This window comes from Capricornis sumatraensis, chromosome 5 (genome assembly GCF_032405125.1).
Source record: "Capricornis sumatraensis isolate serow.1 chromosome 5, serow.2, whole genome shotgun sequence".
NCBI lineage: Eukaryota > Metazoa > Chordata > Mammalia > Artiodactyla > Bovidae > Capricornis > Capricornis sumatraensis.
In genome coordinates this window covers 10351621-10367387 of record NC_091073.1, presented here as the reverse complement: position 1 = coordinate 10367387, position 15767 = coordinate 10351621, and the positions used below count along the sequence as shown (strand labels likewise).

Here is a 15767-nt window from a genome sequence, read left to right as displayed (position 1 = left end):
GTCAGTCGAGGCATCACTCCTGCTCCCATGGTGAAGCTTCAGGACCAGCCAGGACTGTGCCCAGAACACATCGGCTCTGCACCTGTAACACAGCCCCCCAAGTGCCCGGGGAGAATGGGGGTGCAGTTGATGTAATGTTCTTTGGACACGGGGACACCATGGGCGCGTAGGGCACTGGGGTCAGTGGCCAGGGAGAGTGAGAGCCTCTGCGACATGGTGCCCACTGTGCATGCTTACTGCCCGTGGGCCTGGGGACTGGTGGCCCTGGAGAAGGCAGCGCTGGGGTGGGGTGGGGGCTCTCACTTTCCAGACCGCTTGTTTGTAGTCATTTTAATGATGTGGGGGATTCTTTATTATAGTAAACATATGTATTCTTTATTTTATTATTTTTAAATGAAATACAATTGAGATACAGAATTATATTAGTTTCAGGTGTACAGCTTAGTGATTCAGTGTTTTTACAATTTGTACTCCTTTAAACCTTGTTACAAAATGATGGCTGTATATGATATATGCTTGTTGCTTATCTATTTAAAATTTTATATTGGAGTATAGTTGCTTTACAATGTTATGTTTCAGGTGCACAGCAAAGTAATTTGGTTATACATGTACATATATCCACTCCTTTTAGGTTCCTTTCCCATACAGATTATTACAGAGTATTGGGTAGGTTTCCTTGTACTATGCAGGATGTCCTTATTAGTTATCTATTTCATATACAGTGGTGTGTGTGTGTTAACTGTATAGGGAATTCTGTCGGTAAGCGCTCTGTTACTCAACTCCCATGCATGGTGTGTGTGTGTGTGTGTGTGTTAACTGTGTGGGGAATTCTGTCGGTAAGCGCTCTGTAACTCCCATGCGTGGTGAGTGTGTGTTAACTGTGTAGGGAATTCTGTTGGTAAATGCTCTGTAACTCCCATGCGTGGTGTGTGTGTGTTAACTGTGTGGGGAATTCTGTCGGTAAGTGCTCTGTTACTCAACTCCCATGCATGGTGTGTGTGTGTGTGTGTGTTAACTGTGTGGGGAATTCTGTCCGTAAGCGCTCTTTAACTCCCATGCATGATGAGTGTGTGTGCACACATCTCAGTGTGTGCTTGTGTGCAGCCGCAGTAACTTTTAAGCTCTCCAGCTTCATAATGGAGAAAGCACAGCTCCCATAGCCCCATCCTGCAGGCAGAGTGTGTATGGAGTACTGAGTTTCTGTGTTAATTACATATGGTCTCAGATTCACCTGGGCCCCCGCTCACCGCCAAGAGGACAAACTCCAGAGCTTCCTGGAAGCCCCAGCCCCTCCCTGGTGCCTTAGTGATGGTTCCTGCCTTGTAGGACCATGTGGGGACTGAAGGCAGTTTGTGGAAAGAGCTTATAAATAAGTGCCTGTTGTTTATAGAGTTCCTGGTGCCTGCCTTCCACGAGGTGCTGGCCTGATGAGAGTAAAATGGGATGAGATGGGACAGAGCAGGACAGGAGAGTGTTCATGCTTCCCTACTGTGTGCTTGTTCCCGGCAGGAAGAGAGGAGCTTTCCTTTTTCTGAACTCAAAAGTTGGAGGAACGTAGGTGGTGCCCGAGCAAGAGTGCATTTCTATCAGTTCTGCTTTCCTTGGGGAAGAAAAGCGCTATAGCTACAGAGGATAAGCAGAGAACTGATGCTCCTGGCGAATGGGTAGCGTTCGCTGTCTGATGATTGCTGTACTGTTACTCATATTCAATGCAAGCTGTGCTCATGGGATTCAGTGTTGGAAGGTCTATGCTCTGATCATCCGGGACCTGTGCGAGTGCACGTCTTCTCCTGGGAGGCAGCTTTTAGATGAGCATTGCTCATCTCTCAGCCCTGTAGCTCCTTCACTCATCCACTCTATGCATCCTCCACCTTCACCTCCCCCTCCTCACTGTCATACATGGCCTCTATTGAAGGGGTACGAGGAGGTCGACTTTCAAATCAATCCATGCTCAAGCCCATCAGCAGTCTCAGTCATTTCTCAGAGAATCAAGGCAGTGATGTCATTTAATCAGAAAATTTTATATTATGTCACATATTCTGATGTCCCTGATTTTAAAAGGTAATACTGACCTTTCAAAACATCTTGGCCTTTACTCCCTCATCTGAGATAATAGCACCCTGTGACCTGGAGGGCTCGGGGCTTCAGAAGTTGGAGCTCAGTGAAGATGACAGAATTGCAAAGGTCCCTGTGAAATCAGTGTCCCCGGTTGACTGCTGACCGTGGAGCACGGGTGGACCAGGCAGGCCAGCTGGTGCCAGCCGTGCTGGGCAGCGGGAGGGGAGCACCAGGGCTGACCGTTAGATTCAGATGATCAGAAGGCAGGAGTGTCCGAGGAGCAGGAGGAAGACAGGAAGGCTGAGGGTTTACTAAGAAATGATTCAGGTAGCAACTTCAAGGAATAGCTTTGGCAGTGTCTCCGTAACTGTTTCCCATTCTCCCAATGTTTTACTGACATCTTCATGGGGAAGAGGGGAGGGCCTGTGGGCACACAAGTTTGGGAAACACTGGTTTAAGCCAAGTGCAGTAGGTCTGTTTCCTGCAGGAAACTCAGCCATTCAGTAGTTCAGCAACATGTTTAATTCAGCAGCTACTCTGTGGATGTAACTCAGACTGCCACTGGGGTGTCACTTCAGCAGACAGAACTCGTGTGTGTGTGTGTGTGTGTGTGTGTGTGATGTGCAGTGTCTGTTAAGTTCCAAGACATAGGCACACACTGGAAAGCACTAACCTATAAAACAGAAAAAAAAAAAAAACCCTTCGTAATTTGAGGTGGTGATAGTCTTTATGAGGGCACCTGATAAGGAATACCCATGGAAATTGGTAGTTCACTTTGAGGTAGGGAAAAACACAAATTTTCCCCCACCCAGTGTGTTGCATGAACATTTTCTAATTTTCTGTGAGGACTTTCTAAGAAAAAGCCGAAGGAAGAACATTTGCAATGCAGGCAGCCCGTTAAGAGTCACACTGCTTCTGTGAAGATAAGCGCTTTCCCAGGGGAAGCTCAGCTATGATAGCAGATCTTGGACCTGTCTGTACCAGCTCTGCTGAAGGGTTTCTCACCATTCTAGAATGTTCCAGAAGCAGTGCCTAAGATGCTCGGCACACCAGAGGTTACTCTAGAGCATCTGTGTGATTTGGTGCCATGAGCTCAGACCTCTGGGAAGTGGGATCCTGTTTCGAAGTAAGCACTGTGTTGCCATTTCAGCCCTTCGTTTGAAGGCTGACAGTGCCAGACTGGTAGCTAAATAATGGCGTTGAGTAATATTACTTTCCTTTTTTAAAACAACAGCAACAACAATAGTTTCTTTTAAACTCTTACTCTGTCTCTTGGATGGTGTTACAGCCCAGCTTTCTTTTTGCCTTCTTTGTTGCAGTGGCTTATGGGGCTGACGGCTTTAGGGATTTCCATGCAATAATTCCCAATTCTTTCTCTCGTAAGTATACACTTTGCTTCTAGAAAACGATAATGCATGTTCATTTCATACTCAGTTCCCATAGTGTAAGTATTGTGAATGCATGATTTTTCATCACCTTCCTCCATACTTGAAACATTGAGATAAGTATCAGTCATGCTGTTGATTAAGCATCTGCCACCGAGAACACCACCTAAACACTTGAGGTGTGTGTGCCTGGTTTTATCACAGACTGTTGGATGCACCATGGAGCGTGCTTTCCATGGTGGCAGTGCAGTAACAGTAAGGGCAGAAGTAATAATAGTTTAACGGAATTATTACTCTACTAATGCTGTTAAATAGTTTCATTATGAATGTTACCAGTATCTCCTCTTTGGTTGAGTGTAATGATACTGACCAGACTTTTGTCACCGTTAAATAACCCAACATACTTTCAAGATACCTTGTACAATTCTGTAGGACAAAGAAGGATGCGTACTCTCCTTCTGTAGCTTGGAAGTATTAATTTCAGAACTGAGAGGAAAAAAGTCGCAGGGCATCAAGGCCGTTAGTGCGTGGTCCTCACTTCCTGAGCAGACACGCTGAGTGCTTCTGTGTGCGGGGCGTTCCTGATCTGAGCTGTCAAACCCAACGCAGATGTTAATTTCATTTTTCTTTTTTAGGTTTTGAGAGATGATGAATGATAAATATATTTGAGCGACATCCTTGAAGGAGTATTTTAAGAAGTGGAAAGGGCTTTTTAAAAATATCCAGAGAGTCGAATACTAAAAGTGATGCAAGTTGGTTGCCCCCTTAGGACAAAGTCTTCAGAGCCTATATTAGTAAATGTTCTAATGTTATAAAACAATGTCAGAAGATAAGTTATGCTTAATCCTGTAACAAGTATTAACACAAACTCTAATCTCAAAGGTGTCAGTAGCAGTTAAAGAAAGGTTTATGACATCCTGGCCATCAAAAACTCTTTGGCACCAAAAGGGTTTAGCAGTTATCAGCCTAGGGTTACCCCTTTTCTTGCAACCTACACTGACTGCTTTTCCAGTTTATAAAAGTTATAGAGATCTTCCTTTGAATTGACTTTAAAACAGCTTGATATCTATTTCTGTGAGATCTGTATGCATGTATATATAAATGTTTATATGTGTGTGTATATGTGTTTATATGTGTGCTTATGTGATTATATAAAACACTTTTAAGGTACTAGCACAGAGAACTAATATTAATTTTGAGATGAAATATGGAAATATTTGTTGAAATATTAAAAAGTCAAATGCACTTAAGAGTAAGATAATACATTCTGACATGTTTTCATTAAATCTGAGAAGGTTTAGGATCAAGCAGGTTGCAGTGTTGGAGAAGATCCTTTGGTGAAGACTTCAGTATGTAAAAATTGCTGCCTATAAAGATACACAATACTTGCAGATACTGTAAGACAGATGATACATGTCTCAATGCCCTTCCTGTCTACTTTTATACAGTTGGGTTCACAAGGTTTTAGTATCTCTTCTCTCCTCCTTCCCCACCCCCTCCCACATACCAAGTTGCAACTGTTGATCTTGAGGAGGTCCCCACCCAAACAAGCAACCCAACTGTTCTGGGCCAACATCACCACCTAGTGGTCATGATAGAGAATTGTCCTCTTCATTTACTTCCTTTGTCCCTTGTTGAAAATTGAAAACAAACCGTTTGACCCTTTTCTCTCAGTTTGTGTCCCCTGTTACCTGAGAAAAATGTAAATAAATGCTAGTAACTCATTCTGTTTTTCATACGCTTCCTCTTTTATCTCTCCCTGATTTCATTCCTTTTAAAACCCAAAACATCAAATAAGGATAAACATATTTCTAGTTGAGGGCTCCCCTGGTGGCTCAGATGGTAAAGAATCTGCCTGCAACACAGGAGACCTGGGTTCAGTCACTGGGTCGGGAAGATCCCCTGGAGAAGGGAATGGCTACCTTCCCATTAGGGAGGTAAAGGAAGTAATCATGCCTCCTGGCAGTGAAAAATCCTGCATTTTTAATGATATAAGTTCTAATCAGTGGTTTCATTAACCTTAAAGTGCTTAAAAATTTTCATAAACCTTTAGAGGAAGCACAGAAACTTCTACACATCTTTCTTCATCTAAAATTTTAAATTACCTTTATTCAAGATACACCTTAAATATGTTTGATCTTTCCTAGCTGGTCACCAGTTGCAGGAATATTTCTGTCTCCTGATTTTTCATTTAAAATACTGAGCATTTTGAGCTTACCCGGTCTAAACTCATAGTTTAGGGAATATCTGTTCAGTGGGAAAATGCCATCTGAGTACCAATGCTTTACCTCACCTATAAATATATAGACACATTCTAAAGGGAAAGGAAAGTGATGGGGAAACAGAATCTATCTGTGAGGCAAGGCTGCCAGGGTGCTCTATCCCTTTGCATTAAAACGTTTTAATCTTTCATGAGGCCATACGGTGGTTGGCAGCAGATCCAGGCCTCCTGGCCCCAGTGACCCTGAGTTCTCTGGATTCTCTCAGAGCTAACCTTGTCTGTGTGCTAATGGTCAGGCACCCAGGGTCACTCTGAGGACTGTCCAGTTGCTAATAACATAGAAAGCCTCTGAGATGTATAAAAACGAGACTTTCATTTTCCCAAATTTTAAATTGCATCTTGGAAAGAAAGTGGCTTTTGGCTCAGGGTTTGAAGGCACATCCACTCTGCCGGCAGCCATGCTTATTAAATAATGACACTGGGGCCTCGTCCATTAGCTCCCGGGACTTGGTGGAACAGTTAGCTGCACGGTTAGGCCTGAACCAGTGTGTTCCAGGGTCAAGAAACACAAAGTCTCCATTTCATGTTCTATATTTAATCAGTTCCATTCAGCACCATACTGAGTTTGACATTTTTCTAAGTGGTGGAAGGACAGAGTTACAAAATATTTATAAGTATAATCCCCCATATTCAAGGAGAGTATAACATTTCATAGACGCAGTAATGCAGCTAAGCAGCTTGGAGTCCAAAGAAACAGAACCGATAGGAATTCAGAGAGGGGATGACCACAGAGACAGCATCCGTGGGCTGGACCACGGAACGCTAAATCAAGTTAGGCAGGATGACTGGTTCCTGGAACTGATGACAGCATGGGTCTGAGGAAGATAATAAGAGAGGGCTGACCACATGGCCTTGTCACACAGGGTGCAGTGGCCCCGCTTGTCTCTGGGTGGGCTCTGGAGTGTTTGGGTGTGAACCTGCGGATGGCCAAAGTTCACACCCGTCATCTGGTCCCGGTCTCCTCCTTCACCAGTTTGAGCAAAGGCTGGTGCCCCTGAGTGCTCCGGGGTGTGCAGTTCGAAACCACGGAGCCGCCAGCTCTCAGACCCGACAGCCTTCCTGGGAAGGCCCACAAGAGGCAGGGGCCGGCCCTCCACACCCGTGCCCACCCCTCTGGTGCCTTGAGTGGGAGCGTTGCTGCCAGAGCCACCCGGCACCAGCACGCTCCAGACGTTGCCTTCTGTCCTCCAGCAGTGTGGAGGCCTCCCAGGGCAGGGATCCCCCTCAGGGGGACCTCCAGTCCCCCTTTTGTCTTCCTCCCACTCCCCTTCGTTCAGGAACTTGGGGTCGGGGGGCATCTCTGCTCTCAGCCCGAGGCTTATGTCTGAGCCCAGTGCATCTGGGCCCCTCGACATCTCAGAATGGGCTTCCTTCTGGCCCGCTCCAGACTGTGTTTATAGGAGGCTGCAGCCCGTGCGGCAGGGAGACCCTGTAGGTCAGTGACGTGGGCCCCCAGGCCTGCAGCTTCTACTGTCCTTTCCTTGGGCCACATCACTAGTCAAACTCACCATCACGTAAAACCCCCGAAGCCACTTTCACATTTACAGAAGTGAAGCCAAAACGCCCCATCCGAGCTCATGTTTCTCCAGTGTGTCTTCTGCCTTATGTGGACTGTACATGGATGTATGTTAGACTTCAGCTCTTGAGATCGGATCTGTGTTTGCCACATATTAAGACAGTTCCCTGCCCTGATTTCCGTCATGTACAAGAATAATATGACCGCCACCTGTGTTCACCTCCCCGTGAGACGAGAGCCCTTTCTCATGGACACCCGCCTTGGGTTGGGGGCGTCTCTGCACCTTTCCCACGCAGCCGGCACCTAGGGTGCATTTGTCCACAAAGAGATAGGAACTTCCCCCTCACACGGAGAGAAAATTCACACATGCTTGAATCTGCTGAGCCAGTGGCTGACGTGTGGCCCACTGGGTCTCACCTCCACCCCCGGGCCCCCTCTCACTTGCCACAGACCTTTCTGTGACCGTCTGGCCTTGAATTCTGCCCCCTCCCCTCTGCCCCGAAGCGCAGGCAGCTTCTAGCTCCACATCCCCAGCATGTGCCTGCTGGCTCCTGTGACTCCATGTGTCTCTATGTGACTCCAACCCTCTGTCCAATCCCCATGATTTACGCTCCCCTGACCTTGCGCAGGGATCTGGGGACCCCCAAATTGGGGAGCTGCCTACGTTTTTTTCATAAAACTAGAATATCACACGATACTGAATTTTCTTCTTTGTGCTTACTTAGCCTGTTGTGGTGCTGAGTACATCTACCTAAAACCATTCCAGAGGATCCGCAATGATCGGAGAGTAATTTATGAAAAGATCTCAGGCCTTTTCAGCCTCCTGGTTTCTTGAGTCTATGAATACAGTTCTCAGAGAAAATGTCACTTGGCAGAATAATGACCAAGTCCCGCCTTCATGGACTGCTGTCAGATGAGTGTCAAGACTTCCGGCGTGAGGGCATCTGTGAGGTTCAAGGTGACATCCGTCCCTCACTTCCCATTCCCACTCTTCTCTTGCTGCTCACCCCTGACACGCTTCACCTGTGCTGCCCACAGCCTGCCTCCAGGACCAGGCCTGGGTCCCGATGGCAGAGAGCCATCTCTTTGCCCCCTCAATTCCCTCACAGCTCCAGCTGGCCCGGTGCTGACAGTTTCCAGTTTTACAGATGAGGAACCCGAGGTACAGAGCAGGCACCTGCGTTGTACCGGATCTCAGCATTTATAAAGAATGGAGCTGAGATTCCAAACCAGGAATTCTGACTTCAGAGTCTCAGCTCTGAGCTTGCCAATCATGAGAGCTGTGTTGAGTCCAACCAGCTTGTTCCTAGCACAGGCCTTCTCAGACTCCAGTGGGAGTGGCTGTGTCCACGGGGGTGGGTCTGGGGTGGGCCTCGTACATTGGGTCTGGGCTGGACCCCAAAGTCTGCCCTTGCCAGCACGCTCTCAGGAACTTGCTTGTGGTCCAGGGACCATAGTGGGAGAGCCACTGATCCACAAGGCCAGTCAAAGCCCTTGTGGTCGTGGTTGCTGCCTGTCTCGCTGATTATTTCACTTGGCATAATTTGCCTCCTTCCTCTTGTTCGTCTGTAGAGACTGTGATGAACACGAGGGCTTTCGGTGTAACTGCAGTTTTTCCTGGTCATCGCAGTGTTGGATTCAGCCGTCCCTTATCAGTCGGTGTTTCAGAAGAGTGCAAACCAAATATCTGCTTTCTTTACCAAGAAAAACACACGAATGACAGAAATAATGACCCTAAATGTGATGCTGAGGAAGCAACAATGCAAAGTGGACAGTGGTTATTGTATCATAACCAAGAGCCCTTCACCTCCCCTGCCCCCCTCCCCATGCCCACACGCGAGTCTTCCTTTCTGAAAAGCTGGTACAGATCTGTTTACATTCACAGACCATCCCAGTCAACCCTTGAACAACTGGAAGAAACCTCAGACTCATGGCCCTACTTTAGGATACAGGTTTTATTATCACTCTGGAATAAGAAGGGTTTAGAGTGGTCATGTGCCAAAGAAACAGACAAAATTCTTTCAGGAATCTGCAGACAGATATCTAAGGGTGTGTTTGCTGAGTTTTGTCCCCACATTTATTAATACATGAATGAATGAAGGAAAGAAAGCTTATGCTTATCTTTATGCTTAAGGGGACTTTCTCAGCTAGATAAGCACTTCTCAGGGGGTTTTGCCAAACAAGGGCCCCCACCCGTGGGGGCTGGATTACTTGACGATCACTCATCTTCTGGGATCAGGGGTTCTGCTGGCTCACAGGGTGTTGGACTTGCCTTGGGTCACTCCAGAGGGGCTGTTACGGTGGACCTGGTGACCTTACCCTGTGAGAGCCCCCCATGCCCCCCGAATCTAAAGTGAGAATTTATAAATAGCTTTTCCACGCATCTTCACCCTCTGCCATTCGGACCTACAGAAAGGGCAGGCAATTGACCCAGCCCCGAGATGCCAACTGCCACAGGTCACAGCCCCCTGGGGGCTGACGGGTCTGGGCCGGGCTGCTGCTCCCCGGGATAAGGTGCTGAGAACCTGTGTCTGGAAGCTGCCGCTCCCACTGGGTCGCGTCGCTGCTGGGCGGTGCTGTTCCGTTTTTGCCTGACACTGAGCGGCCCCTGTGTTGTGTTGTCTCTTTCAGCCGGTAATGTTAAAGTAGAGACTCAGAGTGATGAAGAGAATGGGCGTGCCTGTGAAGTGAATGGGGAAGAGTGTGCGGAGGACTTGCGGATGCTCGATGCCTCCGGAGAGAAAATGAATGGCTCGCACAGTATCCAAGGCAGCAAAGCTTTGTCAGGAGCTGGAGGCATTCGACTTCCTAACGGCAAACTAAAGTGTGATGTCTGTGGGATCATTTGCATCGGCCCCAATGTGCTCATGGTCCACAAGAGAAGCCACACTGGTAAGGCCTGGCGTAGCTCCTCCTTCGGTGGCCCGGAGGGGCCCGCGGGGTGTCGCAGAGGACGAGGCCCCTCCCGGCCGAGTGTCCTGAGCGAGGTGTAGCCTCCCTGTTCATCCAGAAGGACTTCTAAACGTACCAATTCTATCCTCTAAACTAAAGCTGTAAACAGGAAGGTAAAGGGAACACGTGTGTGAGTTCTGACAAGGGCCTGAGGTCCTGCTCGCTGAATAGGGGCGGTGGGGCTGTGCCAGATGGCTCCCCCATAAGAAACCAAACAGAGCAAGAGGCTGATGCCCTGAAAGCCACTCCTCAGACTGTCCACCGAGAACCCAGGAGTGGGAGATGCATGTCAGGGGTATCTGATTCTTAGAAACAGTCATTGAATGCTGATGGAATGGTATAGTCTTTCAGAAAGACTTTGTTTTCAGAAGGCTTCTCCTCCCAGGCGACACTCCCACCGAGATGGTTTGGTTGCCAGTGGCTCCCACCGGAGGGCTTCCCTGGAGGCTCAGACCGTAAAGAATCTGCCTGCGATGCAGGAGACCCTCTCAGATTGGTAAATAATTTAATACCTAAACCCCCGCCCTAGCGGAGGTGGGGGATGGAGGGTTTGGCAGCAGAAGAGAAAGTATTCTGGATCCAGAATGGAAGGAGTGCACACTGAAGGCTGCACCCAAGCTCCTGACATGTTCCCACACTGGGGGCTGGAGACAGAAGCTCTGCATTCTGCCCCACCCGTGTGCCCCGAGGGCACTCACGGCAGACAACCAGTCATGTGCTTACCCACTGGAAGTGTCGCGAGTGGCCCTAAAGAGTCTTCAGAATAAAATACTAACAGGGCACACCTTACCTTTAACGGCATGCATAAAGAGTGTTTAGAACTGAATAGAAACTTTACTCTTCTGCTCTGAAGGTGGAAAAAACATAATAAATGTGCCCAGTCCAGTGATCCCACTGAAAGTTTGGACATAAACATACCCTGAGCCCCTGCTGCCCAGGGGTGCTGGCGGGGGGCTGGCTGCAGTTAGGGTTAGGATTAGGTCATCTTAAAGCCAGGGTCTGCCCCTGTTCTCCACAAGAGAAGAATGGCAAACTGGCAAAACAGCAGACTGAGAAGGCAAAGTGGGTTTCGTAACTTAGCTCAGGGAAGTGAGGAAGAACATGAACATTGCGACCTCATGTGATTCTTCCCTGGGCCACATGCTTATCTGCTTATCGAAAATGAAGCAGGAACTCAGAAAATTCGTGGAGCAAAACAGCTGGGTTGTAAGGAAATGCAGATCTTTGTAGAGTTGTCGTTTTTATATTTGAATCAGGCAGTTCCCAAAATGATTTTCGGTCGTCATCCACCTGGAAAAACCGTATAATATGTCTACTTTCAATCAACACTCATTTTCGATAAAAACTTAACTTCTGCAGTTTAGCAAACTTTGTTTTCCCTAACGTGCCTGGTCATCCCCCAATTATCCCATGAACAACCCCCAGCACATCTAGCCCTAAGCGGAGCTCACAGGAGAGCAGTCGGGTGGCAGAAACTAAAGTGAACGTAGGTTAGGTGGTGAGAGACCCCTTACAGGATGCACTGGGACCCACGTTAATTCATTCCTGGCAGAGAAACAGACCTCGCAAATGAATTACTTTCCTGTTAATTCATGTAAAACCTCACTATACAGTGAAAGTTCTCTTCAATAAATATTTGATAACTGAATGAAATGCTGGCATACTAAATGGTCAGAATATAATGACTGCCTGCCGTGATAAAAAGAATAATTGCATTTAATGATAAACCTGCCAAGTGTAGGTATGCAGAGGAGACTGGCTGTTTGCTGCCCACTTCTGCCCACAAATAATGGCTACGTGCCAGATAGGCACCGACACATGGAGTCTTTCAGTAACGGCACAGTTCATTCCAGAAGGAGGGCCTTAGAGACCATCAGTTTTATGATTCCAGCTTGATTTCTATTAAAAAAGAAAAAAACAAAAAAAACCTGAAACAAGGAACTCCTGGATTGCCTTCATAATGCTTTTCTACTTTGCATGGATATAGTGGTAGGTTGGAGAAGGCAATGGCCCCCCACTCCAGTACTCTTGCTTGGAAAATCCCATGGACGGAGGAGCCTGGTCGGCTGCAGGCCATGGGGTGGCGAAGAGTCAGACACGACTAAGCGACTTCAGTTTCACTTTTCACTTTCATGCATTGGAGAAGGAAATGGCAACCCACTCCAGTGTTCTTGCCTGGAGAATCCCAGGGACGGGGGAGCCTGGTGGGCTGCTGTCTATGGGGTCGCACAGAGTCGGACATGACTGAAGCGACTTAGCAGCAGCAGCAGCAGCAGCATTGGTAGGTTGGTATGTATAGAAATAGCAACATGTTCACCAAACTAGGATACTACAAAGTATCCACATTTGTGGGATCAGAGGGGAATGAATCAGAAAGGCAGGCTTTGCTAATCCCCAACCCTGCCCTGAATTCCCTAAAAGCAGCCTTTCCCAAAGGTAAAGTTCCCGTGACTCACTGGAGGTCCTGTGAAAATGCACACTGGAGTTCAGCCCCAGAGGATGCTGGGAGCTGGAGCAGGGACCCAGACCGTCTGTAGGTGGTGCAAAGGTGCAGCTCATACTGAGCCAGAAACTGCCATCTCAGAGGGCCCTTCATCAGGGAGCCCAGACTTGCTCCTGCTGTCACCCGGTGGGCTGGGCACGCCGGGCTTTCCTTCTGAAAGACTTGCCTGTCCGGGGCCGCCTCCCTCATCCCCAGCCCCACAAGGGCTGTGGCTGCCTTCATCTGAATGGTCTGTTGATGCCATCATTTCACTTCCCCAGTTTTGCTGCTCAATTTCATATTTTTAAGTCAAGCATCGTAGTAACACCTTCCTGCCAACCTCAGAGGGCTCCCGGGAGAATCAGAGGGAGGCTGTTAGGAGAGGAGCGTGTAACGCAGGGGGAGCCCCACCATGCAGAGGTGTAGCATCCTGCTTCTAAATCATAGGGGTTTTAATAGGAAGCATCAGAAAAATGTCTGAATTATGGTTATCCTGTCCAGCCCTGTGCCTGCTCTGTGCCCATCTGTAAGGTGAAAAGGTGCAACCATTAGGCTTTGTAAACATAGCCTCACATTGGGTGCTGGGCTTCCCAGGTGGCTCAGTGGTAAAGAATCCACCTGCCATGCAGGAGACTTGGGTCAATCCCCAGATTGGGAAGATGCCCTGGAGAAGGAAATGGCAACCACTCCAGTATTCTCGCCTGGAAAAATCCCATGGACAGAGGAGCCCTGTGGACTGCAGTCCATGGGGTTGCAAAGATTTGTACATGGCTTAGCAACTAATCAGCCCGAGCAGGAGCGCACTGATGCTGATCCAAGGCATGACTTCAGTAAGCCCAGGCAAGTCCTTGTGGTTCAGTATATTTATAAATTCACTTTCTTTGGACATAGGATCAGAAATTTTATGATGTATGTGTCCATGGACTTTCTTTTTTTACTCAATCAAGTTATGAAAAGAAGCTTAGGCATTCTTCAGAGAGTCCCTGAAATGACAGATTATAGAGTCACTGAGATCACAAACTAAATTTTGAATTAATGATATGAAACGCCTCATCCCAATTAAATAAAAGGGAATACAGCCTTGGAGGAACTTGGGCTCACTCGCCATCAGCTGCATGCTGTAGGGGCAAGCAGTTGGCAGTGGCAGCAGAAGGACCAGGTATCGTGAGCTGAGTTCTGCCCTCCAGCTCCGGGGCCCTTTCCTGCTAATGCCTCCAAAGGGAAGCCACCTTGAGTTGAATTCCGTGTCATGGCTTCAGGGAATGCTCTCTTCCAGTCCCCAGGCCCCATGTTACATATTCATGCTGGCACAACAATCAGAAACAAATGGATTTCCAGGAAAGCTTGCCTGAGGAATTAAGACACCAGGCCCAGCAGGCTACAGGAGAGCAAATTAGAAGACAAATTTCACTCTTGAAGTCACGGCCCTGTCTTTCCTGCCGGCCCTGTTCTGCTGAAGAGATTCATGACTGTAACCATCTGTCCTTTCTCCCTCTGCTGACAACACTGGCTGGATGGCAGGGTCTGACCAGCTATTCCCTGCAACCTTTCAGACCTCAGGAGAAGCCAGGTGCCCAGCACCTCGTCAGCATGGAGGGGGCATGTCACATGGACACGGGTCACACCGAGGCATGTTGGTCACCAGGAATGGTCCACAGCCTTGTCATGACCAGATTCGTGGCATTGGACCGCCTAGCTCTCCAGAACACTCAGCCTAAAGGTCCGCCCTGCCGGTCACCCTGACTCTTCTCCCTTCTTCCGTCCTTTGGAGCTAAAGACTGCCGTCACACACACTCGTGTGGGGGAAGGCCCTGAAGTGTTTCTAGCAGAAAATTAACAATCTCTATTAGATGCTCCTTGGGTCTGCCGGCTACTAGCTGTTGTAACCTCCTCATCTAGTGTGGGCTTGTAACTCAGAGACTGAGGAAGCTAGTTACTTTTACCATCGCCTTTCCACCTGCTAGACTTCTTCTGCTCAGTCAGATCCAATCTAGATACAGACTTTGGAAAATTCCAAATATATTTTTATTGTTAGGATTCCAAATGGTCTATAACTGAATATCATTGTAAGTTCGCTTCAGTTTTCCCAGTAGCACATCTATCCCTCCCACTTAAGAATGATGATAATCTTGAAATTCAGATGCCAACACAGGCTTCTAGATTTAATCTGGTGTAGATTCAGTAGCACCAGATGCACTTCTGATTGCTCTTGATACGTGCTGTCTTGTTCACCAAAATCATGCAGATCGATTGGGAAAATTGTTAAAATACATTTTAACAGATTCTTCTTCCCTAAGGTAAAATTGTTACTAGGAAGTGCATTTTCATGGTATCTCAATAACAAGATATCATGGTCACACAAAGTCTTTCATCTAAGAAAAAAACCAATACAGTATTGTAAAGTAAAATAAAGTAAAAATAAAAATTAACAAAAAAGAGTTTTGACGTTTACTTAAACATGACAAATGTATCCGTGTTTTAGGTGAGAGTTAAATATTCACTGATTTTAGACTCTGAGACCTGTGACTAGTCAACAGCATATTTCTTGATCGCAGCTGCCTGTTCATCCTGTTGTTGGATCCAGAGTCTGGGGACATGAGCTGACACACAGCAGAGAGCCCAGTGGGTTTTTTGTTTTGTTCTCTTGTTTTTGTTACCACTCCAGTGGTTCCGCTCCAGAGAGAGTTCCTAATAATAACTGAATTTCATCTCTTAGAATATCTGTACTGAAAATATAACTGACTTCAATAGATATGGATAGACTTAATACTGGCTTCAAGGTTGCAGGATTATGAGGCAAAGGAAAAAGCTAGAACACTCAGTGCAGCTCAGATTTTGATGGAGATTCAGGACCTCTCTTTGGATGATGGAAACCTTCCCTCCAGTTTCTCAACTTCTCAGTTTATTCAGTCTTTCTCCTTCTCTCCCTCCCACCCTCACACTCTCTGTCTGTCTCTTTCCTGATTTGCCTGCACAGGGACAGACAGGTAATGGAGAAGAAATTGAAAGGGAAAATACAGGGAAAATGTAAATGAAAAGAAGTTATTATAACTGTTATAATGAAGTGCCTTTCATTTAAATATAAGAATGTAA

The 15767-nt window shown here is 47.2% G+C and overlaps 1 protein-coding gene across 14 annotated transcripts in view; it reads left to right on the top strand.

Annotated features, from left to right (window-relative positions):
* IKZF1 (IKAROS family zinc finger 1) overlaps positions 1–15767 on the top strand; it is a 79179-nt gene that overhangs the window by 45036 nt on the left and 18376 nt on the right. For 4 of the 14 annotated variants that reach the window (XM_068972483.1, XM_068972478.1, XM_068972476.1 and 1 more), the window contains exon 3: positions 9872–10132. The exons of 9 other annotated variants lie outside the window; for them this stretch is intronic. In XM_068972483.1, the coding sequence (XP_068828584.1) occupies positions 9872–10132 (261 nt within the window). Of the gene's footprint in view, positions 1–3377; positions 3438–9871; positions 10133–15767 lie in introns of all 14 variants that reach the window. One more of the 14 variants, XM_068972474.1, reaches the window with a different exon arrangement.